The following is a 26,083-nucleotide window of genomic DNA, read 5'->3' on the forward strand; positions in this document are numbered from 1 at the left end:
GTATGCCACACTGAAAATTTGAACCAATTTATATAGATCTCTAGGTTTGAAAACTTTTGTCTAAAGTAAACAAAAATATGTTATAATCACTAGGCTTTCAGTTGGGTTGTTTAAATACTTATGACCACTTCATTAGTCCATCCTTACTTTTACATGACATAGAATACCAGGGTTGGAAGGGACCTCAGGAGGTCATCTAGTCCAACCCCCTACTCAAAGCAGGACCAATCCCCAGACAGATTTTTGTCCCAGATCCCTAAATGGCCCCTCTCAAGGATTGAATTTACAACCTTGGGTTTAGCAGGCCAATGCTCAAACCACTGAGCTATCCCTCCCCCCTGACATGGCACTTGGATTGTATACTAGAAATGCAGCTCTCTCATTTAAATTCTGTAAACTTGAGCCACGTTATACTTCCATTTGGGAGGTGGATGGAGGTGCCTAGGCTATAAAAGTAGGGAGAGGAGACCTGAAGAGAGGTGAGAGTGACCCAAATTAATATTTTGCATAACTTATTCTGGAACACATTAGACAAATCTTTACTCACAGTGCTAATTTACTCTATTCTCACTTTATGTCCAATAACTCAAGAGCAATATCTCACTTTTTATACACACACACACACACACACACAGAGCAAACAAACCCTCAGGTGGGAAAGTAACAGCCACCCACATACACATTTACTTGTCTATTTATATATCTGCACTTGCCAATGCATGCTTAGTAGAGCCGTGTAAAATATTTGCACAAAATTCTAAATCACTCTGAACTTCCTGGATTCGCTCTTTGTTCCAAATCGAAAGCCAAATCACATTAACTGAAAAACTTACTAAGGAGTCTTTTGAGACCTCATGGGTCAGTTGTTTGTTTTGCTCTCAAATGCATGATTTCAGTGGGTATTTTTAAAAAAGAGACCAAGTCATCAGATTCTACTGAACAGAGCTTTGAGATTTTGAGTAGGATCAAACTTAAACCTTGAAGTGCATGTGAACTTATCCACAGTGAAAGCAAAAAAAAAAAAAAAAAAAAAATTCTACGTCAACGCTAGTGATGAAAACTATAAGGCTTAGCACAGCTTTTGCATCATACTCTGTGAACTTTCACACTGGTGGGGCTGAACAAAAATAAGTTCCTATTCTTATTTAAACAGTGTTAGATGAACGTAAATGTTCCTAGGCATTAGAGCTTAACAGGCACATATTTAAAAGGTTTAGATGCACAGTACCCTAACCACTAGGCTATGGGATATTCTGATGTTGGGGGGGAGGGGTTCCTGCCTCACTCAGTCTCTTCTGTTGAAGCTGTTCCACTGTGTATAAATAATTAAAGAGTCAGTGGGCCCAAGAGAGAGAAAGCAAGCATGTGAATGACGCTATAGCTTGGTGATTAGAGCACTCACCTAGGCGGTGGGGGATCCAGTCCCCTGGTGCCAATGACTCTTTAATTATTTATCTAAAGTGGAACAGCTTCAAGTAGAGACAATATGGGGCTCAATAAACTATCCCATAGCCCAGTGGTTAGGGCACTCACCTGATAGGTTTCAAATCCCTTCTCTCCTTAAGGTGGAGGGAGAATTTGAACTGGGGGACTCCCCCATCCCAGGTGATCACTGGGCTCAAAGTTGAGGGAAGTTCTTCTTGCCTCCCGTTTAGCTTGTGTGGGGGGCCCGATCTGCTAAGTGGCCTCTGAGCACACTTTCTGGATCAGGCGCTGCAGGCAAGTTAGGCAGAGAAACTTACGTATTTTTTCAGATCATGCATTGCACTGGGACTTAGGCATCCAGATGCCTAGAGAGAGTCTGCAGTGCACATGTGTGGAGGCAGAAACATAGGCACCAAGGGAGCTGTTACTGGAAAAACTGTAGGTGATGAGTGAGTTTAGAATGCCTATAGCATTCTATGCGTGCCCACTGCATAGTGAGTCCAGGGAATAGAGTTGAAGAAAGACAGTTATTGAATTTTTGGAAGACTTCTGCTGCTCTTATGTTGCATTTTTGCTAAATTGGTAGATTTCACTGGTCTATAATTTTTGAGAAGTCGTCTGCTTCAGAGATAAAATGTGCTATTTATTATGTATTTTGATGTGCTGAATTCAAATATGACAATTAAAACAACTGATTGGCTACTGTTTCTAAGATAGTTAAGTTTTTACATTTTATGTCTATGTATATTGTGTAGATAGTAGAGTTTTAATCATAAATTGTAAACCTAGGTCTTTTCATGTGTTTATGGTTGCTTTACATGATAATATTTCACCTGTCCTGTTTATGTAACACTTCAAAAATCAGCAAAAGGGTTATATAAATACAATTTATTATGAAACAAAAGGCAAAAAACTATTATGTACATAGTTTAGTCCTATTCAGTGTCTACTCGGCGCTTCTCGGCTTGTCTCTTGTATTCATTAAATGGAGCATCTCTTGTCACTGTCCAGCAATAGTCTGCAAGCATTGATGGGCTCCATTTGCCCTGATAGCGTTTCTGCATTGTTGCAATGTCCTGGTGAAATTGCTCGCCGTGCTCGTCGCTCACTGCTCCGCAGTTCGGTGGAAAAAAATCTAGATGAGAGTGCAAAAAATATATCTTTAGTGACATGTTGCAACCAAGGCTTTTGTATGCCTTGAGGAGGTTTTCCACCAACAACCTGTAGTTGTCTGCCTTGTTGTTTCCGAGAAAATTTATTGCCACTAACTGGAAGGCTTTCCATGCCGTCTTTTCCTTGCCACGCAGTGCATGGTCAAATGCATCATCTCGAAGAAGTTCACGAATCTGAGGACCAACAAAGACACTTTCCTTTATCTTAGCTTCACTTAACCTTGGAAATTTTCCATGGAGGTACTTGAAAGCTGCTTGTGTTTTGTCAATGGCCTTGACAAAGTTCTTCATCAGACCCAGCTTGATGTGTAAGGGTGGTAACAAAATCTTCCTTGATTCAACAAGTGGTGGATGCTGAACACTTTTCCTCCCAGGCTCCAATGACTGTCGGAGTGGCCAATCTTTCTTGATGTAGTGGGAATCTCTTGCACGACTATCCCATTCGCAGAGAAAACAGCAGTACTTTGTGTATCCAGTCTGCAGACCAAGCAAGAGAGCAACAACCTTCAAATCGCCACAAAGCTGCCACTGATGTTGGTCATAGTTTATGCACCTCAAAAGTTGTTTCATGTTGTCATAGGTTTCCTTCATATGGACTGCATGACCAACTGGAATTGATGGCAAAACATTGCCATTATGCAGTAAAACAGCTTTAAGACTCGTCTTCGATGAAGCAATGAACAGTCTCCACTCATCTGGATCGTGAACGATGTTGAGGGCTGCCATCACACCATCGATGTTGTTGCAGGCTACAAGATCACCTTCCATGAAGAAGAATGGGACAAGATCCTTTTGACGGTCACGGAACATGGAAACCCTAACATCACCTGCCAGGAGATTCCACTGCTGTAGTCTGGAGCCCAACAGCTCTGCCTTACTCTTGCGTAGTTCCAAATCCCTGACAAGGTCATTCAGTTCACCTTGTGTTATGAGGTGTGGTTCAGAGGAGGAGGATGGGAGAAAATGTGGGCCCTGTGACATTGATGGTTCAGGACCAGAAGTTTCATCCTCTTCCTCTTCCTCATCTGACTCAAGTGAGAATGATTCTGGTGCATCAGGAACCGGCAGTCCTTCTCCATGGGGTACTGGGCGTATAGCTGATGGAATGTTTGGATAATGCACAGTCCACTTTTTCTTCTTTGACACACCTTTCCCAACTGGAGGCACCGTGCAGAAGTAACAATTGCTGGTATGATCTGTTGGCTCTCTCCAAATCATTGGCACTGCAAAAGGCATAGATTTCCTTTTCCTGTTCAACCACTGGTGAAGATTTGTTGCACAAGTGTTGCAGCATATGTGTGGGGCCCACCTCTTGTCCTGATCTCCAATTTTGCAGCCAAAATAAAGGTGATAGGCTTTCTTAACCATAGTGGTTATACTGCACTTTTGTGACTCAAAAGTCACTTCACCACAAACATAGCAGAAGTTATCTGCACTGTTCACACAAGTACGAGACCATCTCTGCTCACTTTGGCTAAACAGAAATGTGTCCCTTTGCAAAATCAAACACTGACAAAGAAGAGAGCACGACACTGTATGATTTCTAGAGCTGATATAGGGCAATTTGTTCAGCAGAGTGATGTAAGCTTCGTTATGATTGCATCATCCATGACTTCTAGGAATAACATGATGCAATTCATATCATGTATGACGCAATACCAGCTTCAGATTGCATCATTCATTGTTTTGCCTAAAAAGCAAGTACTGTCCAAACCCAGTCATAGATTTATTCATAGATCCAGTCAAAGATGTATTTTAGTCATTTCTGGTTTAAATTGAGATCCCTTCCCTTTATAACTCACTTATCCTCCGCCATTCCCAAGTCAAGGGTCGTATATACTGACCCAATAGCATATCTTGAAAACTAGAGCCAATCAACAATTTTAAGCATCATTTTCATTCTCAGTGACCCAGAATTAGTAAAGTTTGACTACATTTATTTCAGAAGCATTTTGGCTGTAGAGCAGTGTTTTCAGCTGTGTTCTTGTTCCTAAGACCCTGCACTTTTGCAAACTTCCCTACAGTTCTGTGTGTCACCACATATATTTAGGCCTTGAAGTTTGTTGCCAGTACATCACATGAGCAGGTAATGAAAATGTGATCTAAAGAGGTGTAATAACAGCTCCTGTATCCTTAAAATATTTATCCTGAAGGGTAGTAGTGCATCTCTTGGAATTCAGATGGAGGATTTGTGGCTTGTAAATTGAGTAGTATTTACAGAAAACCTTTACAAGTGTTTTCTGTTATCGAAGGATGCAGTGAGTTAGATTCCTGCCTGCATACTCCCTGCTAATGGACTGTGTTTATGCACTAATTCAATAGTATAAGCCCTTCTAACTGATATAAAGTAGAGCAAAAAGCCCCCTTTGCTTGTCTCAAACAGATCTAGGAAGGATGGTCTAGAGGATAGGGCACTGAACTAGGATTTGAGACCTGGATTCAGATCCTGGCTCAGTCACTGACTTCCTTAAAAGTCATTTAAACTATCTTGTGACTCAGTTCCCTATCTGTAAGACGAGAATAATACTTTGCCATCTCATAGAGGTGCTGTGTGGCTGAAACCATTAATGATTGTCAGGTGCTCAGATACTGTAGGGATGAGGGTCATAGAAGTACCAGAATAGATGGAAACAGAATCTTGGGGGGAAGCTAGACTTGAGTTCAAGTAGTGCCAGAAATCAGAATTTAGAGTAGCCCTATGCTTAGAGGATGATGCTTGGTGAAGCTCTCTTTATATAGAAGATGTCTGAGATGGAACCAAAGGTATCATTGGCGAGAATACCACTGTGACAGCCTGCTCGTAGATAACTAGTTTTGGAGCAACCCAAAAGGGAGGTGGTAGTTCTCTTGACTATGGGCCTTAGAGTAGTGAGACAAGTGGGTGAGGTAATATCTTTTATTGGATCAACTTCTGTTGGTGAGAGAGACATGGTTTTGAGCTTACACAGAGCACTTCTTCAGGTCTGGGAAAGGAACTCAGTGTTACAGCTAAATACAAGTTGGAACAGACTGTTTAGCATAAGTAGTTAACACATATTGCAAGGGACCATTCAAGGTGAAGGGGCCTGTTAATGCCCCTCCAATCATGGGAAGAGGAAAGGGAGACTGGGGTTGAGGGGGGGGGGGGTAGTGGGTTAATGATTGTTGTAATAAATCCAGTATTTCTATTCAGTCCATTATTTTTAGTGTCTAGCAAAATTATGAATTTAAGCTCCCAGGCTCATCTTTTGAAGGTGGTGTGCAGGTTTCCTTTGAGGATGAAGACTGAGCGGTCAAATATAGAGTGATTGCTTTGTGCACACTCTCATTCTTGGATCTTGTTTAAAAGAAACCAAAAATTCAGAAAGACATCTTATTTGAAAGCTACATTTTTATCAGTTGCAGTCAAACCTTGTTTATCAAAATGAGATGGGGGAAGTGAAAATAATGTGGATAAGCAGGGTTTGGGATAAGATGAAGGCTTTTCTATGTATCTAAGACACAATTCAGAATAAGAATCAGTTTGACTCTGAATTTTTGGATAACTAGAATCAGATTAAATAAGGTTTGCCTGTACTCTTTGGATCGGTGTTTTGACTCATGCACCTGGCAGCCAACATAATGCCGAAGAGTGCTGCCCTTATTTGGCACTGGCAGGGTATGAGCCTATTGTCAGACTACAAACCCATTTCTATCCTCTTTTCCAGCTGGAGTTAGACAACATGCCAAATTGTCATGTCTGTTTTTGCAATGCAGACACCTCTCCATTAATCATTGAAATGAGATTGGTTAATTCCATGTAGGTCACTAAACAACCATAAGATAGTAATAGCTTTCAGTCATTATTAACCCGCTCCAAATTTTAACTGGTTACCAAGAAATCAGTAACTTAGCCTCTCATGGTGACTAGAGAGACAAGGTAGGTGAGGTAATATCTGTTACTGGACCAACTTCTGTTATTGGGACTGACATGGTTACAACAACACTGCATATCTCATGGTAACGGACACGAAACCTCAGTTTAAAGCCATGGCTTGATACAAGATCATGCTTATACAGTCACAGATATACAAACAGCAATACCACAGTCCTTACATTTGGTTAAAGCAGGAATAACTCCACTGAAGACATGGAGCTACACTTCGGTAAAATCATTATAAAGCGAGATCAGAATCATGCCTAAAGACACAACAGTGTTCCCACTGACCAGCTAAGGAAAATATGTTGAAGCTGTCAAAAGATGAATTATTACTTGTTGTCAATAGGAGAATCCATTCCTTCTGAAAAATCCAATATTACTTATGTGACATCCAAAGTGTGCATAAGAAGTTGTGCTCAACAAGACTAATAAGGCTAGTCTCTTCCCTACTGCAAAGCAGTGCACCTATGGAAGAGTGTGTATTTCTTCATTTAAGGAAACAAATGGTAGAGTAAGACATGATTAAATTTAAAAAGGGAAATAACAGCTTCAACAAATCTGTCCAGTTTCCAAGTACCCAGTAGTACCCTGTATGCTATCAAGTGTAGCAAAGTTATTACTGACTCTGGTTAATTGTTCTGCTCCTTTGCAACTTTAATTCGTTTACACATTCATTGGTAATAACGAGGGAGAAAAGCTCACGTGTTTGTGAGAAACAATGTAGATATGCGCCAGTTTACTCTTCAGGAATACATAACTGAGGGAAAATATAATCAGGGGTTATATTGCTCATTCATCCTTTGTTTCCGTATATCAGATAGTTCATATTCATAGAAAATCTAGCAGGTCCTATCCCTGCAGTTGAATGGAATTCCAATTCAGCAGAAGGATTGTTGACAAATGTTAAATGATGAATTCAACCTTCAGATGGACAAATGGACACAATATAGGCTTTTAAAACAATACGTTTTAAATAAGTGTCCAATAAATAGTAAAAAAAAATAGAATATTGATCCTAGAATTTTACTCAATACCACCACGTACTTGTGTGCCGGACAGAAAAAAATCCTTTAAAACAAAAGTTTGACCAAACGAAAAAGAAAAACATATTTGTTGTGAATAATAGTTTCTCTTTCAAACAAGCTTTAACGTGCACACACTCCCTTCTTTGATGACCATTCTAGAGGAGTGGAAACCGGCCATCAACAACTGAAATTAACACGAGCTCCAATTCTCTCATGCTGATGGATAGAATGGGCAAAATGCCCCAGTTGCAGATGGTGCAAGTCTCGCAAACCTTAAATGACCTGGCTTGTATACATCACAACACTTGCTTGAAGTGTCAGGTTGGTTGGTACTTGGAAGCTGCAAGGTGTACTTGGAATAAACCCTTGTAAATTTGTCAGCAAGCTCCTCCATTAAGTTGCAGAACCTTGTCTCATCTTCAAAGGCACTTTCTTCTCTGTCTTTGTTGGATTTTCAAGAGTACTAAGTAACCTCTTTTCCATCTTGCATCTTCAGTTCTTGCCTTGGTGAGGCTTTGAGGACACCCAACCGTCATCCAGGAATGTTTTGCATTTTAACATGGACCCCGAGAAAGGGAAAACTTCACTCCCTACTGGCCCTAGTTTTAGAACCAACTTGCCCTCCGTACTGCCATATATCTTCAGGTTTTTTACAAAATAAAATTTTTTGAAAATTCAAAACAAAATGCAAAATTTTTGAGTGTTTTAAATTTTGTTTAAAGTTTCAGGTTTTTAAATTGTGTGTAAAGTTTTTCACTCAGCTCTCTCTTGTACACAGCCTGTTTAAACTCCCATAGGTCTGCCTCAGCATGAGCTGCGGTCAGTGTAAAACCTGGGCACAAATCCACAAAGGACAGATGTTTTTGTTTGGTTACTCTTAAAGTCCTACTCAAGAATCTCGAGGGGACTTCCCCAGCACAACAAGAACACTCCCTTTCAACTGCCAACTGAAGGTGTTGATTCAAAAAAACAAACAGCTAAAATATGAATGGTAGTTTATTTACATTTCAATGTAAAAAACCGCAAGAAAATATTTTTTAAAATTCTCTTTCCCATTCCTTGGATGGCACGATAATTACAAGAATGGCAAATTGGCTAACAAATCATAATCTACGTGATTACTGCACAGTTAGAACCAGCCATTCACTCATATCTTATTTCATAATGCTGACACTCAAAAGTACACTCTCTTAATATTAAAGTTACTAAGTCAAGCACTCAGTTAGGAATTTTTAGGTTGCCTGTGCAATCCTAATTCAGCTCATTTGTATGTATGCACTAGGATACAGTCTTTAATTACATAATCACATACTGTTTTTTCCTCCAGTACTTGTACAATGCACAGGATGGTCCGTGTTCTAGAGCTGAATTAAGGTTATGCAATGAATGAAGCTGTTTTGAAGGACCTCTGCACTGTTTGTTGCAGACTATCCTACAGTGCTTATGCATGCCAAAGGAATAGCTGTTTCTCAACAACAGCTTCCTGCCAGCCTTCTCTCAGATCTGGTTGGAAAAACTTGTTCTGTAATAAACAGGAAAAAGACCACTATTCTAAAGGCTGCAAAGACCAAGGGCCATATTTATCTCAGGTATAAGCAAGTACAAGTCCTGCAGAAATAAATAGAAGTTATTTCCACTTATGCCATGGCTGAATTTGTTCCCTGTGCTTCTCAATGGTAGACTTTCAAACAAAGCTGGTCACAGGTATTTTGGGATCCAGCTTCAAAAGGGTCTAGCAAATATGAAACATTTTGAAAGAAGCTTCTCTGTTGCCCTTATAAACATCAGTAGGAGAATAGAAAAGCCTTTATAAACATTCTTAAAGGACTTTTAAAAAGTCTTTTATATTTCAAGGTTCTTCTGTCCGAAATGTGTTTTATGTATTTAAAAGAGAAACTGGCAGTGTCTCTTACAACATGGGAAGGTATGGGCCAAATTGACTTATGTGGACCCAACTCCATTTATGTTAGTTATGAACTTCACGCACTGTGCATGTAATATCACAGATTTGTAGTCTCCAGATTCTAAAATCTGCTTCTTCAATGATCTAGAGTTCAAATAAAACAACTTCCAAAATGAGGATTTGAGACTGGCTGTGTTGATTGTTTTGTGACTTCTGTTAACAGGAATAAATGTCATTACACATACAGAACATCTATTTACAGTAACTCCCCACTTAACCTCCTCTCGCTTAACGTTGTTTCCATCTTACGTCCCTGCTCAATTACAGAACATGCTCCATTTAAAGTTGTGCAATGCTTCGCTATAATGTCCTTTGGCTGCCTGCTTTGTCCACAGCTGGCAGCCCCCCTATCAGCTCCCCTATATCCCCCCCCACCCCACAGCACCTCCCACTCGCCGGCAGACCCCGTGGATCAATGCCTTCCCCCTTCTCCCCCCGCCCCCTGAACGTTGCAAGCCAGCTGATTGCCACGGGCAGGAGGGAGGGGTGAGGAGCGAGGACTCGGCGTGCAGGCTCTCCCTCCCTCCCCTGCCTCCTGCCCACGGCAATCTGGTTTGTGGCGTTTGGGAGGCAGGGGAGGGAGGGTGAGCCTGCGTGCCGAGTCCTCGCTCCTCACCCCTCCCTCCTGAATGTCGCAAGCCAGCTGATTGCCGCGGGCAGGAGGCAGGGGAGGGAGGGGGAAGGAGCGAGGACATGGTGTGCAGAGTAAAGGGGGAGAGGGGTTAAGGGGGGGCTTGGGGGGAAGGGAGGGCGTGGGCGGGCCAAGGGTTGAGCCCCCCGCCCCTGGTGCTTGCAGAGTAGGGGAAGCTGCCGCTGCTGCTGCGCAATGTGCTTCTCCTAGCCTACAGCACCTTCAGCCTCCTTGCCTGCCTCATTGTCTCCAGTGCCAGTGGGCTGTGCCTGTGTGGGGTAAGGCGGGGGCACCTCCCAACTATAGTACTGTTCTGTATGGCAAAAAAAAATAATTCCTGGATCCTAATCCCCCCATTTACATTCATTCTTATGGGGAAATTGGATTTGCTTAACATCGTTTCACTTAAAGTCGCATTTTTCAGGGTATGTCTACACCCAGCCGCTAGTTCGGCGGCTGGGAATCGAAGTTCTGGGTTCGACTTATCGCGTCTTGTCTGGACGCGATAAGTCGAACCAGGAAGTGATTGCCGTCGACTGCGGTACTCCAGCTAGACGAGAGGAGTACCGCGGCGTCGACGGGGGAACCGCGGTGTCGACGGGGGAGCCTGCCTGCCGCGTGTGGACCGAGGTAAGTTCGAACTAAGGTACTTCGAACTTCAGCTACGTTATTCACGTAGCTGAAGTTGCGTACCTTAGTTCGAATTGGGGGGTAAGTGTAGACCAAGCCTAAGGAACATAACTACAACGTTAAGCGAGGAGTTACTATACTATGAACCTTGATAAAATAATTATTTTTCCTATAGATGCCCTTATATAACCTCCTGCTATGCATTTTTCTCTCACTCAGCTAAGCATAGAGATTTTCTGTTAGGTATTTTTACCTCATCTCTCATCTGTCTCAGCATGTTTGTAGTGTACCATGCCACTCCATCCTGTCAGTGTGAGGGATGCCGTTGTTTCAAACATGCAGGCAACAGCTCAATTTCCACATTACTAAAAGGAAATATAACCTGTTACACAATTGTAAGAGGTTGCAGCAATTACATCAGCAGGCAAACATGCTGACACAGCAAGGCTACCCCAAACCATTAAGAAACCAGTTCTTTGGCAGAAGAATGGAAAACTAATACAATAAAATATCTTCTATTGAATTAAACATTAAGGCTAATGAACTTTTGTTATGTGCTCAAAAAAATGTCAAATTTTTAGGAACTGACCTAGAGACATTTCTATCTGACTCAACATATTTCACCTGTAAATCTTCTCATTATAAAAAATTGTGGCCTCAATTCTTTTCTTTATTGGGATACAGCAAAAGAGGCTGAAGGCTGCTGAAGCTTCAAACTTTGCATGTAAGTTGATCTCAATTAGGAGCATGTGCTCTCTTAAGTATGACATTTCTTTGATTTGGATTTTAACTATGAAGCATGCTCGGTAGAAAATCTGGCTAACTCTACAGATGTGCACTTCAACAGAAACTCACTGCTGATACATGGGCAGTTCAAGGAATAAACACTTTTTTATAAATACGTCGAGGCAGAATTAAGGCTCCCCAATTCTCAGGGCTAGGCCAGCCCCACAATGGTTGCAACTAGACAGCTCTGAATTCTGCCACTGGATTTTTAATGGGCCCTACAAGGCCCCTAAAACTCTTTCCCCACCCCACCATGCTCCCTCTATACCTGTTAAGAGGTATCCTGACTTCCAGGAGGGTGATAAAGCCAGTGATATATTATGTCCAGCTCTATATTTTATTGTTACATATTAATTCTTGTAAAAAGACACTTTATAAAGAAAAAGAGGGAAACTGCAAGGGTGTGTTTGCTGGAGTTTTTTAACCTTGTGGCAGGAAGCCAGGTTGGAGCCATTTCTAAGCAAAAGATCTACAGTGAAACACAGTGAGACTGAGTAGCTTTAGGGGATAATACTGTTATCCTTATTCTAATGAAGCTCCCTCCTCAGTGTTAGAAGAAAGTGACTTTCTCTGAATCTTTACCATAGTCACATGACAGCCCTCTCTTCCCCCCAGTTCTTCCCATGGATGTTCCCAGGGAAGGGAATGACACCCGAACTGCAAGTCTGGAATAGCTTGGCTTTTCCTGGAATTAGTGGTTCAAAGCTCACCCTTTTGTTCCAACCCAGACTTAGTGTGGGTTGGTGGATGTGAGAAGATGAATTTGTGATGAGATCTTACAAGCCAAGCTCCTCTCTGTTTTGGGTTTAAGTATCCCATGTGTATAAGCAGAGTTTTGCCTGAAGTCTTTGGCCAGAATTTCCCCGCCTTTATGTTTGTGCAGTGTGCTGTGATCCAATTGGCTGCACTTCATTAGTGCCATATGTACATAGTTAGTAAAGCACGGTGGGATCCTTTGGAATAAGAAAGAATTCTTACAGATTCCAGTATGGTCCCATCTTCAACTAGGCCTGCAGACACAAAGCTATGTCTTTGTTTTGTTTCTGTTTTTAAAGAACAGCCATAGTGCTATGTTTGTGCTGCCTGATAGGCGCAACTGTTTGACTTATGGGCTGATGTTTTCTGTTCTGAGATGTGCATGTTGTTCAGAGCCAGAAAATGGACTTTGTCTCTAGATCTGTGAGCAGAAAATATGTCAAATATTCCAGGTAGAACAACACACAGTACTGATGCTGCAGCGAGCTAAACAAGAAAATTGGATATTTTTGGATAGTTCTAAAGAGCTGAAATAAGACCACATTCTCTGCTCAGCACTGCAGTGGCAATGTTTTAGTATATGTAGTAGTGTTTGGCAGATGCTTTCATAGCTATGTAGCACGGACACCGAGAGTTAATTCAGCCCCGCAGAAGCAGGTTCAATTCCCATTATTACAGTTGTGTGGAAAGAGTGTTGTCTAGTGGTTAAATCAGTGACCTAAGAGTCAGGGTTCCTAGAGACCATTCCTAGCTCCTATCTCTAACTTGCTTTTTGACCTTAGTCCCATCACTTTACTGCCCTGTGCCTCAATTTCCCCATCTCCAAAATGGGGTGATGATGATGCCCACTCAAAAGTCTCATGGTCTTAATCCATGTTTTAAAACATTTTGAGTCTCTTGTTAAAAGGAGAAAGTAAGTGAAGAGTATTATTTTTATATTCGCAGATATTTACCTGTCCATAACATGATCAAAACATATCAATTGGATGCTTGTTAGTCTACTCGAGAAGGCACAGCCTGAAGGGAAAGAAATGCAGGCCATTTTTTATTTGAACAGATGAGAAAGCAGTATTTACCAGTGCAGTATGTCTTTGATAAATCTCTTCATTTGGAATGGCTGTAACTTTTGTCGTTACCTTAATTCTAGAATCCCAGTTGATTCCCACTCGCCAGACTGCTTTGGTAGGCAGTTCATTTTAATGCCTCACAATAGTGACAGTACAGACGAGGGCCTGGGCAAAATGAAGCAGAAGTGATTTACTGAGCAAGCAATCCCATCACCCTCCTGCACATCATTTCTATGTGAGACATAAATCAGTTGGTTGATCTCACCTCACAGAAGGAACGACATGATTAAATGGTGGGGGCACAAAAAGCAGCTCCGTTTCTCTGAGTTCACATGCACTTTGGGGCATTCACTAAACATCACTCTGTCTGGTAACTTCAGCTTGTCAGTTGGCTAGAGTTTAGGCACATAGCACACCCTAATATATCAGTTAAATGTATGTATTATGCTGAAGGTAATGTTGCTTTCATCTGCCTAATATAAAAGATCACTATGGTTGAGTAAGGCAAACTCTGGGTAGAATACTAATCACAAGTCACTCCCAGTTAGAAACATGGAGGTAGAACAAAGTGTCCTGCCATGGGATTGCTATTACCCATCTAGGCTTCCAGTGTAATTGGGAATACACGAACACACACACATAGATAGTACCAAAGGAAAACCACAGAACAATACTAACAAAAAAGAAATATATAAAGACGTATGTGATCTTATCCATGCCAAATTAAGAATTGATCAGTATGCCCTAGGGGCCAGATTTTGCTCTGTTACTTGGATATAAATCTAAAGTAACTCTTTGGGTTTCCAGATTTACACCAGTTTTAGCTCAATCAGAATTTTGTCTGTTATTTTAAACAGACACTATTCTGATCTGAGCTTAAATTCATGATTCAGAAACCTGTTTGATTTGCAAATGTTATTAAAACATGATTCTTTTAAAAGAGCAATGAACATAATGTTGCTTGCAACTATTTTACTTTGTAATAGAGGATATTTCTTTCAGATTTTTTCTTCCCCGTTTTATTTTCATGTCAGCAAATGCCTCAGTGCTGACATTAGACTGCTTGGTACTGCATATCCAGGACATATGCCATCTGATCCCACTAATCCCTGCTGTCCCACCCAACTCCTAAATGAAACAACAGCAACATGGCTATCCCAGTCAGCCTGTGGAATTCACTGTGCTGTCTCCTCAGTACTGAGAAAAGGAAAGCATAACAGGAGTTAGAATACTTACTAGCTGGAAGATGAGGAGATACAGCAAGGAGCACCCAATTTAAATATAGCTGCTTTAAGGTTGCAGTTGTCCGTCTCTGCCAAAGTTAAAGGGCCCCAGAAAGATATGAGAAAAGCATGCTGGGAAAAAGGTTCTACAAGAAAGCAACCCTACAGAGAAGAGAGACCGTAGGGTCCAGGTAGATACTAAGGATGGAGATGTTTTATACAGCACCTAGCACAATGGGGTCCTGGTCCATGAGTGGGGGTCCTAATAGCTATTGCAATACAAATGATGATATCACCATCGTATCATACAATGAAGCTTGACCTTTAGAAGAACAGGATAACTTGTACGTTAATAACACCTGTAGTTATATATACTAATAGAATACCCAAACCTCATGCTTCAAGATATAAGGTGATCAGTGCAGGAGTCAGCAAGCAACATTTCCCTCCATGTGCAGCACAGGTGAAGAACCCAATACTTGATGCTCCACAGGAAGTTAAAAACCACTGTAATGTCTGGTACAATGTTCTTGTGCAATATTGTATATGGCGGTGAGGGTGGGGATGGTGTTTTGCCGGCCTGCAATGATAAGTGTACACATACCTGTTTATGCTGTAGGTCTAGAAGTCAAGAGACTTTATACAAATGATATAAAGACCTAGATTAATAGATTCACAGATTTTAAGGCCAGAAGGGGCCATTATGATCGTGTAGCCTGACCTTCTGTGTAACACAGGTCATAGAAACTCAACTAGTAATTTCTGCCTCAAGCCCATAACTTCTGTTTGAGCTCAAGCATATCTCTGGCAAGATACAGTCTTGATTTAAAACCTGCTAGTGATGGAGAATCCACCATAACTCTAGGTGAGCTGTCCCAATGGCTGATTACCCACACTGTTAAAAATGTACGCCGTATTTCCTCTTTTTTTTGCATGGGTGATTAATATGTATTGCCTATATGCATACATTTCCACAGTCAAATCCATCACATCAACCCTCTTACTGTCACGTGGCTGTCCATGACAGGGGACCATGAGCTGAGTGGGAGACATGGGCCAGGCGGTGAATGCAGGGCAGTGATGGGTCACATGGATGAGGGACAGTGGAGGAGGTGATGGGGGCAGTGACACAGCAGTGATGGGGGCACAATGATATGAGACTGTGATGGAGGAGGTGATGGGAGGCTCTGGTGGGTCACAGTAATGGGGGCAGTGAAGGGGCATAGAGATGCTGAGAAGTGATGGAGTTGGTGATGTGGAGCAGTGATGGGGCAATATCACAAACCAGTGAGTGGGAACAGTGGTACAGGGCACTGGGAATGGGGCACAGGGATGGAGGAGGCAATGCAGGGCAACATGATGTGAGGTAGGCAGCGGGGATGTGATGCTGGGAAGGGATGAGTCACAGTGATGAGGGAGGTGATGAAGGACAGTTAAACTGAACAGCGATGGAGCATGGTGCTGTGGGACAACGATGGACTTCAGGGATGTGGGGAGGTGATGCAAGGCCGTGCTGGCACACAGCAATGTGAGGTGATGTTGGCTGAAGTGATGCAAGGCAGTGTTGGTTGAGGTGATGTGGGGTAGTGGTGGGGCACAGTGATCCAGTGTGGTGAATTCTGTATGCCTGAGCATTCAGATGGTGAAAAGCCTGAACTTTTTTCAGGCTGTTTGTGTTACTTAAAGTCCTCAAAGTATGGACTTCAGAAATGCTAGTGAAGCCACTCAGTTAACCAGTATGCATGAGTGCTCTTGTAACTTAGCAAGCAGGGTGAGAAAGAAGCCTTTCAGTTTCTCTCCCCATTCGGTTTTCAAGCTGGAGTGTAATGCATCCAGAATGGCCTTTCATCCTTCTGGTTACTGAGCCAACAGCTAGGGGTTGCAAAGTGGAGACCTGCTCAACTACTACATGATGGTACAGCTGGTGTTGCTGAAGCGAAACGGTTTCAATAGTGCCACCTGTATGCCAGTTGTAATCTAAAATGAGCTCCTCCATCAATGACACTAATTAACACCATAATGTACTTCCTAATATACCTCATTTACAGAACACAACATATCTGGCTGTCCAAACAAGTTTAAGGAAATGAGGGTGATTTGTGCATCTCATGAAATGAATTTGTCTAGTGCTAGTTTGTCAGTTCCTCTATTAGTAATGAGTTAAGAGCAAACAATGTGCCAGGTGGTGTCTGAGACACAAAATGAAGCCAGCCAGAGCTTCTACCAAAAGCATTTACAAGCTTAAGCTCCTTTCTTGAAGCAGGTTCTCCACTGAAGTCAGTGGAGTTCTGGCTGGGTCCAGGATTCCGCCTGCATGAAACTCATTGCAGGACTGGGGCACAGAAAACAGATGACAGAACACACTGAGAAACCCAGGGGAGGGAGTTAATAACAATAAAAAATGCAAGCTGCTATTAAACTCACTGCTTGTGGACAGTGCAGTTTCCCAGCCAGCAAGATCAAAATTCTGCAGGTTGCACACTCAGAGTTGAAGGAGACATTCCCATCTACTCTTGACACCTGAAGTAGGATTTCCCTAGGACTGAAAGAAGGGAGCTGACATGACTGTACCAGACTGTCACCTGTAGTATTATTTCAGTCCAATAAAACACCCATATTCTCCACTCACTCTGAAAATTCAGATTCACTTCTTGAACGCAGTGAAGTTACTCTAGCTATACACCTGAATCAATATTTGGCCCCAAACTGCTAATAAGACCATCACTAGCTTTTTACTATAATGATTTGAAGTGATTAAGTTTAGCTATTAAGTAACTACTGAATGTTCTTTATTTTCTCTTTCTATTCTGAAGTATATTTGGTGCTGTTCGAACTGGTGCTTATATGCTGTACATTCTGATGACCAAAGGCCTGAAGCAGTCAGTGTGTGACCAGAGTTTTTACAATGGACCTGTCAGCAAATTCTGGGCTTACGCGTTTGTGCTAAGCAAAGCACCCGAACTAGGTGAGTACCCCTGCTCTCGTTTTTGTTTAATGTGCATATTTTGGGCAAAAGAGTTTATGCAGAAAACATGCAGACCATTCAGTGCTGCTGAAAACCGCTTTTCAGGCTTGTAAATTAAAAAGCCAAACCAAACCCCCCCATATTCCTCAGTCGCTAAGCTTTACGCTCAATTGAGCTAAGATTTGAGCAATGAAAAGTTGAACAAGATGATTCCCAAACCCCTCAGGTCAATTCACCTTAATTTTTAGCAGTTTTGATTCAGTTTAGGCAAGCTTGCGACTTTGCATAGTTAACTCATGGCCCTGGGCTAACCTGTGGCATTTAGCACAGCTCTGAGTTGGGGACATTAAAGAACCACATGAAGCCCATGCACTGTGCCCCTCCTCTAGCTCCCCAGTACTCCTGGGATGGTACAGCCTGCTCGTTCCCAGTGCACCCAGCTAACTCCACTGGCCAATCTAGAGGGCAAGTAGGCTCTTGGCCCTGTACCTCCCAGCCCCCTCTCTGGGGCACAGTGTACTACTAGGGGCAATGGATGGAGCAGTCTCTGTGCTCCCCGAAGCACAGGGGACCTTATTTCTCCTTGACTTTTTTGGAGAGTATGGAAGGAGGCAGAGAGACCTTTTGTGCCCTTGTTTTCCCCACTATTTCTACACACCTATGCTAGGGTTAGGGACAACCTAACCCCTATTAGCAGTTCATAGGGGAAGTGAGAGTTACCTAGTGTTATCTGCTAGATTGGAGGCAGTCTGTCACCTGTTGATTAAGGAAAATATTCATGCTGGGGCAATCTCTTCTCCCATAGAAGGTGACTGACAGTGTCAAATAAGCCCACCTTGTATTGTTTTTCATTTATCTCTTCATAGGGTTCCTTGTTTCTCCTCTCACCTTATCTAGAGATAAATAAGCCTTTATCTAATGGTTGTACCAGCCAGGGCATTGGAAACTTCATTCCTTTACTTTAAGGATCATATACACAGGCCTTCTGCAAAATAGTTGGGCCTTGACCCCTATTTCTAAATTTAGTATTTGTTAAATTTGTTAGCTCAGCAGTGCTGGACCATGAAGTGCTCTCTCAGATATAGTACAGGCATTGCCAATGCAAGTTTCCCCATACTACCCTGCTAATATACCCCAAGCCTGATCTAGACAGGTGACATATAGGAATGAAATTGTAGGTCTGTCTTCGGTCCTTGGTCTCTTCTGAGATGGCTGATAGGTGCTAGTTAGTGTTTGTGGTTTTGGTGATGTGGGCACCTAGTGACCATCAACTCATTGAACATAACTAAAAATCAATTGCTTTTGGGTAGTCTGCTACCAACCAGGGCTGGATATCGGCCACTGAGCTAGTGACTATGACTTCTTGACTGAAATTGAACAACAACCAACATACAGATATACTTAAGGTCTGATACATCCTCTGCTATGAGCTTTTCACCAGTAAAATGGCATTAACCTCAGTGGAGTTACTCTTCGCTTATATCAGGGTAAGTGAAGGCAGAATCCAGCCCATACTCCTGATGCAATTTGTTCAGAATAAAAATAAAGTTCAATAGAAATTCCCAGAATGTGCAACCAGAACAAGTTATCCAGGCTGGAGTATAAGGAGAGGAAGCGGTTGACTACTCCATATGGCCATGGGAAATCACCCTAAAAGCCACCTAGGATCAGTAGAAATTGGGGGGGTGGGGAAGGAACCAAAGAGGTTCCATCTAAAAATAGAAGTGCTTTTAGGTCCAGGTTCCTGGGGCTATTCAACTTTGTGCAGCTGGTAGCTCAGGAACATACATATTAGTCAGCAGTTCAAGAAAACCTGATGTAACTCATTGTTCAGTGCCGTGTCGTGGTCCTCCCCCCCCCCCCCCCCCGTGTTGTCTGCAGCGAGATGAATCTGTTACAGCTTTCAGCCAGGGTCCTTAAACTCAAGCTGTTGAGGTTCACGTTTAAGCTCTGTAGGTCACAGGTTCAATGGCCAAGAATAGACATCATACTGACTGTATCCAGTGTCAAGGGAAAGTTGCACAGCCTTGGGCTTATCACTGTACTTTGACTGATTGCATGGGGACAGGTCCTGAACCCAGTATAGAGCAATACACTAGGTTCCTCCATAACCTTATCTAGGCCTGTCCCATAAATAACCACAAAAAACTCCCTGTCAGACTGTACAGGGTACCCCATGTCTGAAGCAGTCAGTCATTACAGATAAACATTAATAGAGTGATTTGCAGAGTGACTCAGCGTCTGTCTTACTGTATATAAATCTGGACGCCACACACAATAACATCAAGCTATGGAAGCAAGAGGCTTCAGGTCCCATTCTACCTCAGTTCTGTTTTATTTGTCCTTATTTTGTGTGTGTACACACAGGAACATTGTGTTTCCCCCCCCCCCCCAAACACCCCCAAACACACCAGAAACCTAGGTTGGCAGTTTGCTTCTTGCAGACAGAAAATAAACACCTTTCCGATAGTATTGTAGTTCTTCCACCCACCCTCCTAGTGGAGGCAGATTTTGTAAATGGTTTTCTCTCCAGCAGTTTTTGGAAGGCTATAAAGAATATACTTGCTAGAGTATGTTTAGTACCCAGCCTGTACGTTTGCTGCTCATAGGACTTCTTAGTATGAGAGAGAATGGTCTTAATACAAAGTAGGGGACAACGATTCAGTAGTCCTCCAGTTCACTACTGAGGCTGCAGGTTACTGAAACCTCAGAGGTTTATCTGTATTTAGTGAATTATCTGTATAATTCACTAAATACAGATAAACAGCAGGAATAGGTTTGTATTTCAGCAGCAAACTCAGTTCAGTGGATTTCAGATTAGCAATTTATCAGCACATCAGACAAGAACACACACAGCCCCCTTCATGCTGTTTCAGACTCTTTGGTTTCTTACTGTTTGAATTACATGAAAACCCACTTAGATTTGGTTGTGTTAAAATTAGGAACTATCGGCTAGAAATATAGGTTCTAACCAATGTGACTTGGCATTCTTGCAGCTAATGAAGCAAACAGAAGTGTGCATAACTGTAGCATTAGTACACCTCTACCCCGATATAACGCGACCCGATATAACACGAATTCGGATATAAAGCGGTAAAGCAGTGCTCCGGGGGGGCGGGGCTGCGCACTCCGGCGGATCAAAGCAAGTTCGATATAACGCGGTTTCACCGATAACGTGGTAAGATTTTTTGGCACCCAAGGACAGCGTTATATTGAGGTAGAGGTGTATGTACAGGGCCGCCCAGAGGATTCAGGGGGCCTGGGTCAAAGCGGGGGAGTTGCGGCACTTGTACTCACCTGGCGGCGATCCGGGTCTTCGGCGGCGGGGGGCCATTCAGTCGCTCCGCGTCTTCGGCAGCACTGAAGGACTCGCTACCGAAATGGCGCCAAAGACCTGGAGCGACTGAAGAGCCCCCCGCCACCGAAATGCCGCCGAAGACCCGGACCGCCTCCAGGCTCGCGGGGCCCCTGCAGGGCCCGGGGCAAATTGCCCCACTTGCCCCCCCCCCCCCTTCTGGGTGGCCCTGTGTATGTAAGGCATAGGTTTAGTTCCACCCCCCCACTAAAGTTCATCTTTTGGATTTTCCAAGGATATATGCACATATAAACACACTTTGTGGTTCATGCTTTACACTTTCCCCCCCCCCCTATAAATCACTGTCTATAAGAAGAGCATATGCATATAAATAAAATAATTAAGATCAATGCAGTAGTGGCAAACAGCAGGAAGAGAGGAAAGAAACAGTAAGTGGAAAGAATACTAAAACATATTTCTGCAGCAATAGCATGAGAATTTGGAAGAAAGGGATATGAGGTATTTCAGAATTACCCCGTTTTCTCTCTAAAACCAGGAAGTGTTTACACATGCACTCCCTCTCCAGTGGTACAGGTTATATATACAGTAGCATTTTGCATAGTAATAAGTGAATGCAGCTGTTTCAGGTTGATTTGCATAAGTATCAAGCATTCAGATACTTATTCATACTGTTTGATGCTGTCACACTAGTCAGTCAATCCAGAATGACTCCATTGCCATTAATGGAGCTACTGAGAACAAAATTTATTGATCCGAGTCTTAAAAAATGAGTTCAAACTCTCATGAGAGCAGGTTCTCCCTTGAGATGTCTGGTACTTCCTGCTTCAGTTTGGCTAGAAACAGCAGAGGACTTTTCTGTTTACGATTTCCATTATTTAGTACTTTTAGTCAAGCCACAACCAGGAAGTGTCGAAATGTGGGAAAATGACAACCAATGGCAGAAAAAAAGTCCCAGAAACTTTTCAAAACCTCAGACAGGGTTGGGTGCGAGCTCTGAGTGAAGTGTCAGTGGAAGGTGCAACCGACATTCTCAAATATAATTCATGATTTGGCTCAGATTTTTGCGGCATCTTAAATGGACCTTATTAACAGAAATTGCTGAGCATCTGCCCCTGAAAATCAGCCCCGTTGCAGGTGGCCCAAGTTGGGCAGCCAAAAAACTGAGGACCCAAAGTCACTAATCATTTTGAAAAACTTGACTGTATTCATTGTTTTATGTTATATTCCCTCCCCCTCCCCCTCCCCCTTCCCCACCCCCCCAACCACTACAGTCCCTTTAACAATACTGGCAGTTAGGTTCAAAAAATCCTGCTTGCATGGAGGGAAAAACCTAAAGCCTTTTGCAGAGAGACTCACTTTCTTTGTTTGTTAATGACTTTTGTGTAGATCAACAGTGAACGATTTGACAATAGTTTGCTCAAGTTATAATATTCTTTATACAAACTCTGAAGACATGTATATTAAACAGATTTCTTAATAGTTATACAGACACAGAACTTTGCTACAAAAACATTTTGTATAGTCCCTCCTGTTCCTATTTATATTAACACTTAGTACCACAGATGTCTAGATATTTACTGGTGAGAACACAATGGCACAAACTCTTCCATGAGTTACCCATGACTGTCACTGCATTGTGTAACTCCACAGAGCCTGATTCTGCTCTCACCCCACTGTAATTCCACTGGCAAACAGACACAGGAAAGGATGGGTGCATAAGGAGTTTTCTTCACTTTTTCCTATATGCCAGGATCCAGTGATACAAAATCTTTGTGCTCTGTGATTGAAATTTTCAAACCTGGGGGGTTGGGGTATCTAAATTTGGGCACCTAAATCCATATTTAGGCACCTAGTAAAAACTGGCTGAGCAGCTACCACTCATTGACTTTCATGTGAGCAGGGGATGGAAATCAGATACTTTCAAATAATAAATATAGGATTAGGGGTCTAATTTTAGGCACCTAGGTTTGAAAATGTTGACTTGAATTTTCTGCCTTATAACCTCAGGGACAACACATAGTCAGTCTTCCCTTACTATAATTAGCTTTTGGTTTGTTACACCTGGTTTCCTGGTGTCTGTTAAATACCACTGTTTCCTGACGTTGCATCAGACAAATGGATATTGCTTGTGCTCAGAACATCAAAACACAAGTCAAAAATACAATGCTTACGAGAGACTTTCACAGATTGCCTCCTCAGCAGAGAATGTCTCTAAATTAAGGTGTAGCATTTTAAAATAGCAGTTAGTCATGTCACAAAGATTGGATCCTATGTTCTTTTCAAACAAAGACCCCACCAGTGCAGACAGTGTTTGGACCTGGAGTTTGATTCCCCATCATAAAGCTAAAGGGACACTTGTAAAATCTGGCTCTGGACATACATACAGAAGTTGTTTCTAAACTCCAATAAAGTTATGGGGTATTTAGATCTGAGGTTTTCGTCAGTGCCCCAAAACTCTACAATCTAAACAACTTTCCACCATTTTAAACTTGGCAGAACATAAGACTTACAAAGTAGTTTGATTTGTTTCTGATATTTCCCCCCTGTCTTCTCTCTTACAGGAGATACAATATTCATTATTCTTAGGAAACAGAAGCTCATCTTCCTGCACTGGTACCACCACATTACGGTGCTGCTTTATTCTTGGTACTCTTACAAGGACATGGTGGCTGGCGGTGGCTGGTTTATGACCATGAACTATGGGGTCCATGCCGTTATGTACTCTTACTATGCCTTGCGGGCTGCTGGCTTCAGAGTCTCACGCAAGTTTGCCATGTTCATCACCTTATCACAGATCACTCAGATGTTGATTGGTTGTGTAGTTAATTACCTGGTCTTCTCCTGGATGCAACAGGGGCAGTGCCACTCCCATGTTCAGAACATCATCTGGTCTTCTCTCATGTACCTCAGCTACTTCGTGTTATTCTGCCATTTCTTCTTTGAGGCCTACATCGGCAAAACCAGAAAAGCAAGGAAGGCTGACTAGTGGTATAAACAAGACAGAAGCCATAGCTCAGGGTCATCAAGAAAAACAAAATAAAAACAAACAAAAGAAAATGGCACAAGGAAACATGTATGGTGCAGCTAAAACTCGGCAGCTTAGGGACAGCTAGGTTGGTTTAAACCAGTAAGTTTATGATCCTATCATGGTGAGGACTCACTGAATTCTACTCCATCTCAAAGAACTGCTGAGGAAAGACATCTTCCTTCTTGTACCTGTCAGCTCTGAAAAAGGAAGGAAAATAACATTTTGTGGGGGGGGAAATAAGCGTTGTTCTTTCCCAAAGATGGAAGAAAGACTTTTATTAAAAACAAATTATTTCTATATCCTTTCTAATCTTTTTTCTGCATTAAATTTGAACAAAACAAAGCAGAGAGCAAACTGTTTGTGTCTGATACCAGTACAGTTACAAAATTAAAAACTTTATGCTAAAGAGTTGACATGTTTACCCCAAAAATGAAAAGTGAATGGCTATCTTGAATGTTTATTATGGAAAGTCATTGAACTCCATTGCAGTAGTGAATGTAGTGGATAAAAGATTGATTTCCCCATTCTGTACTATGCTGTGCATGCAGATCTGGTATGCAACATCAATGCTTTGAGCAGGCAGAGGGAACCAGTAATTTTACAAGATTGTAATGTGATGAGATGTGCTGTTGCAATACATATCATATCTCAGAGAGTGCTTTTTCCAAGTGCATCAAAGTCAAGGAATTTCTGCAGCAGAATAATACAGAGGGTTAAATCAATCTCTGTTAAATCACCTGGGGCTAGCAACAGAGCAGTGGGTGGGGAGGGTGAGGGAGAGAACCCCCAAATATTTTTAACAATTATCTGTGAGTCTCAGATTAATCAGCAGTATAATAGAAGTTGAAGAAAATGAAGGTGGGGAGGAATCAGAAGAAAATCTAGATAGCTAGAGATAGGCACTCTCTCTATCTACAGAATAGAGCCCTGTGGTACAGCACATCTTTTATATTTTTGTGAACTTCAGCAAAAGATCTCTGCAACCTTAATAGCATTCGGCAGGACTGTATGTGACCTTGGGTAACACTGTGTTTCTGCATTTGCTTCATGAGCAATGCAAAGATGTTTAAAGTGCCCTCCTCTGGTCATGTGGAGATACTACAACAAAACATACTTGGAATAGTTTTTCTTGAGACTTGTATAGAAAAATTAGTCTAAATGAAATAATTTTGCTGCAACCGCTTAACTCTAATGTCCTGAGAGAATTATCCTTAATTAAGAACAATCTGTACTGTAGCATCCGGCTGACCACTTAAGAAGACATCCTGTTCTCAAGTCAGCTACAGATAGAAGAAAAGGTATTTCACTCTGAACCTCAGAGAGAGTTAGTTGATAAGAGCCATATTCTTTCAAAGAAAAGTAGATTGCATTATCTGTAACATTTCAGTCCTTACAAAGCCAAATAAAATGTGTACAAGTTCCTAGTATTTAAAAAAAGCAAGTATGTAAACTTGATGTTAAATGTGTTAATGTAGTATTCTAAATTGTATCAGTTTGGTAGTTTGACTAAACAATTAGAAGAACTAGATGAACAGAATAGGTGTTGCTGTTCTGCATAGAATATACACAACTACACCCATATACACGTTATGTGACTTGTCAACAAGAAAAAAGTCCAGTGGAAGAGAATCACATTTTCTGGCTAATGCAAAAGTTGTCATTATCTTTCTTGCTTTAATTTGAGATTGTACAGTACAAAGTATTATTATTATTATTATTTTGGCTTTAATTGTGCTGACATTCATAAAAACAGAGCTGCTTAATATCCTATTAGAGACGAGAAGGGCTTTCAGTGTCTCATTATGTGAAGAAGAAAAAAAATAAAGTTACATTCCGTATTATGTGAATGCTTTTAAAAGAATCAGAAAGTCCTTGGGGACCTACCCATAACTATAACAAGCAGAAAAACAAGTTTACATGTGTGTTACTTACGTTATTGATGTTCTGGCCTTATTTTATGGTACACAACCAACAGCAAAATGTGATATTCAGTAATGAAGATAACGTGAGCTTAAATGATAGAACTACTGTATAAGAGCTATTAGACAAAAAGAATTAAATGTGTAAACGATGGTATTTCACAGATTTGGAAGTAGATAATTATAATGCACAATAAGCTGTTTTCTCCTGCTTAATTTTTGCCCGGGCTTAAAGGTAGCAGTAACAGAAGAGAAGCAAAATCATTAAGGATGAAAAAG

The 26,083-nt window shown here is 41.8% G+C and overlaps 1 protein-coding gene across 1 annotated transcript in view; it reads left to right on the plus strand.

Annotated features, from left to right (window-relative positions):
* Positions 1 to 23,843, plus strand: part of ELOVL6 (ELOVL fatty acid elongase 6) — a 130,497-nt gene extending 106,654 nt beyond the window's left edge. The window contains exons 3-4 of the mRNA XM_065405546.1: positions 17,390 to 17,541; positions 23,419 to 23,843. Of these exons, the coding sequence (XP_065261618.1) occupies positions 17,390 to 17,541; positions 23,419 to 23,843 (577 nt within the window). The remainder of the gene's footprint in view (positions 1 to 17,389; positions 17,542 to 23,418) is intronic.
* Positions 23,844 to 26,083: the final 2,240 nt, after the last annotated feature.

Source organism: Emys orbicularis, chromosome 5, assembly GCF_028017835.1.
Source record: "Emys orbicularis isolate rEmyOrb1 chromosome 5, rEmyOrb1.hap1, whole genome shotgun sequence".
NCBI lineage: Eukaryota > Metazoa > Chordata > Testudines > Emydidae > Emys > Emys orbicularis.